Below are 2,520 nucleotides of genomic sequence, written 5' to 3' on the forward strand. Positions count from 1 at the left end.
ACCTGAGGCTGCTGCCCCAGCAGAGGTACCTGCGGGTGGAGAGGGCTGAGGTCAGCGCCCTGCAAAGGAAGAGAAACATCCTCTGCTGCCTCATCACCCGCATCCTCAAGGTGGAGAAGCAGCTGCACATTGACAACCTGGTGTTTAGGGTATGGAGGGCTGGAGGGGCAGAGAGGGGCTGCCTGGGTGCCGCGCTGCACTGCAGTGAGGGACTCCCGTGCTGCTGTAGGTGACTGATGCTTGTCAGAAAGGCAAATTGGGGCCAAGGCTGCAGTTCCTGAGCTTCTGCTGCCACAGCGTGGACGTGCTGTCCTGCATCCTGCACTTGCTGAACCAGGGCTATCTCCGGCGCCAGGAGGAGAGGCCTCATGTCCTGGAATACATCTCTGCTGACCCACCACCACCTTTTGGGGGCCAGGCACAAATGGTTTTCCGGAGCAGCCCACCAGAGGCATCTATGGATGAGGATAGCATTGACTGCTCGTACTGGTAGGGATGCATGTCAGCAGGTGTGGAGGGGTGTGCATCTCTGCCCTGAATGGACATAACATGTTTTCTCCATGTCAGGTTGAATCCTGGCACAGACAGATCAGAGGAGTTTCTCATGGCAATGCTTCCAGTGCCAGTGGGGCACACACTTAGTCCAGAGGAGGCAAAGCTGCTCATGAACGAGACAGTACAGCAAGTCCAGGATACTCTGAGTATCACAGATGATGTTGCTCGGCACCTCCTCATGCACTGCAGGTGGAATGTGGATTTCCTGATTCAGTGCTATATGGAGAACCGTGAGACCCTGCTCATCTCCTCAGGGCTGCAAGTGCAGGATGCCCAGCCCCCTCCGAGCCCAAGAACCCACTGCCCAGTCTGTGTGAATGAGCTGTGTCCCACTGAGAAACCACCAACCCTCTGCTGCATGCACTACTGCTGCAAGGTGAGAGCCCTGCCATCTTTGGCTTGCGTAACTTGGTGGGAAATTGCTGCTGCCTAGCTGGTCTTTGACTGGAGCTGTTTTCAGGTTATTCTCCCAGAGCTTGTGCATTCCCTTTTCTCAGTTCCCTTATGATCCTCTAGCTCTTGAGTAGCCTGTTCCAACTTTTGTGCTTTTGAGTACGTATCTACGGTTTGTGGTGGTTTTGTGCACCCTGTGCTGGGTGGGGTGGGCTTCCAGCTGATCCAGGTGGTGCAGCTCCTGTTTAGCCCTAATATCTCCTCTTCTGCCTTCACAGCTTTGTTGGAATGAGTATCTCACAACTCGCATTGAACAGAACATGGTTGTCAACTGTACCTGTCCCATATCTGAGTGCCGTGCGCAGCCAACTACAGCCTTCATTTGTTCCATTGTTTCCTCTGAGGAGATCATAGCCAAGGTGAAGTAGGAAAGGTGGTTACTGGGTGTCCAAGCTCTGTTTCATTTTGGTTAGCACTAGCAGATAATCTTGCTTTTCCCCTTCCTTTTACTAAGACTGGTGGCTAATTGAGGCAAACCAGATTTCTGCGCGGTGGCATCTCCTGTCTCTGAGTGTGGCCAATACCAGCTATTCAGGAAAGCATAACATCAGGAAAAGAGCACAGTAGTATTTCCTGTAGACAAGTCTCCAGCACTAAGGTGCATCCTTAGTTGAGGACCAGGTGAGAGTTGTGGTAGCAACTCATGACAAGTATCCTCTGCTGGTGTGCTGGAAGCAATTGTAAAATCTAGGATAAATGAAAACATTTGAGCAATTTCATTTTATTGCTGCATCAGTGACCCCAACATCCTTTCTCTTCAATCAGTCTCTGGCTTTGAGGACCTCAGGTTTTTGTGAAGGTGTCAGAAGTTACCAGATTTAATCAGATTAAGTTATCAGACTTAATCTTCAATCTAGTCTGTGTGGATCTACAGATATCTCTAAACAAGGCTTCTTGAGTTCTGCTTACATTAGTCCTCAGTCAGCAGGGGCAACAGGAGCTGCTTATTCTGAGTCAGAGGGTACTTTGTCTCCCTATTCTTGCAGTTTTTGTTGCGTAGAGCTGAGTGCCCTCCCCGCTTAATGGCAGAGCTGTGACTGTCACAAAACAGACTCTTTCTGTTCATTGCTGGATGGAACAGGCGTCTCATATGTTTTCCACTACTATGTTGTTTGACAGATTTCCACCAGCAACTGCTTCTCCAAAACTATTCCCCTCCTCTTCCAGCTCATTAGTGTCATTACAAACCTGTGTGAACAGTCAGAAGGGGAAAGGAACAGTAACCATGAAGACTCCTCTCTCTTGTAATTTTTCTTTAATCTTGCAAACTGGCAACCAAAATAGGCAAAGCTACAGAGAAGCATTTCCTTTGATGTATCTTTTGTATTTTCTTTTCTATAAGAAGTGCTCGGAGAATTAGTGCATGTATCTGGGCAATTAGTTCTTACTGGCTTTGCAAATCCTCTAGCCACACCTGTCTGAGAGCAGGATTTAATATCCCATTGCTGTGGGTATTTTATTGAAAAAAAAAAAGTCAACATAAATTGCACTAATTTTAACAAGTTGCTCTGA

At 48.5% G+C, this 2,520-nt stretch overlaps 1 protein-coding gene across 1 annotated transcript in view; it reads left to right on the forward strand.

Annotated features, from left to right (window-relative positions):
- Window positions 1-2,520, forward strand: part of CUL9 (cullin 9) — a gene marked incomplete at both ends in the record, with an annotated part of 16,943 nt that overhangs the window by 8,054 nt on the left and 6,369 nt on the right. Inside the window, 4 exons of the mRNA XM_010133350.1 lie at window positions 8-149; window positions 230-464; window positions 588-931; window positions 1,227-1,367. Coding sequence (XP_010131652.1) covers window positions 8-149; window positions 230-464; window positions 588-931; window positions 1,227-1,367 — 862 coding nt within the window. The remainder of the gene's footprint in view (window positions 1-7; window positions 150-229; window positions 465-587; window positions 932-1,226; window positions 1,368-2,520) is intronic.

This window comes from Buceros rhinoceros, unplaced genomic scaffold, assembly GCF_000710305.1.
Source record: "Buceros rhinoceros silvestris isolate BGI_N320 unplaced genomic scaffold, ASM71030v1 scaffold14063, whole genome shotgun sequence".
NCBI classification, from domain to species: Eukaryota; Metazoa; Chordata; class Aves; order Bucerotiformes; family Bucerotidae; genus Buceros; species Buceros rhinoceros.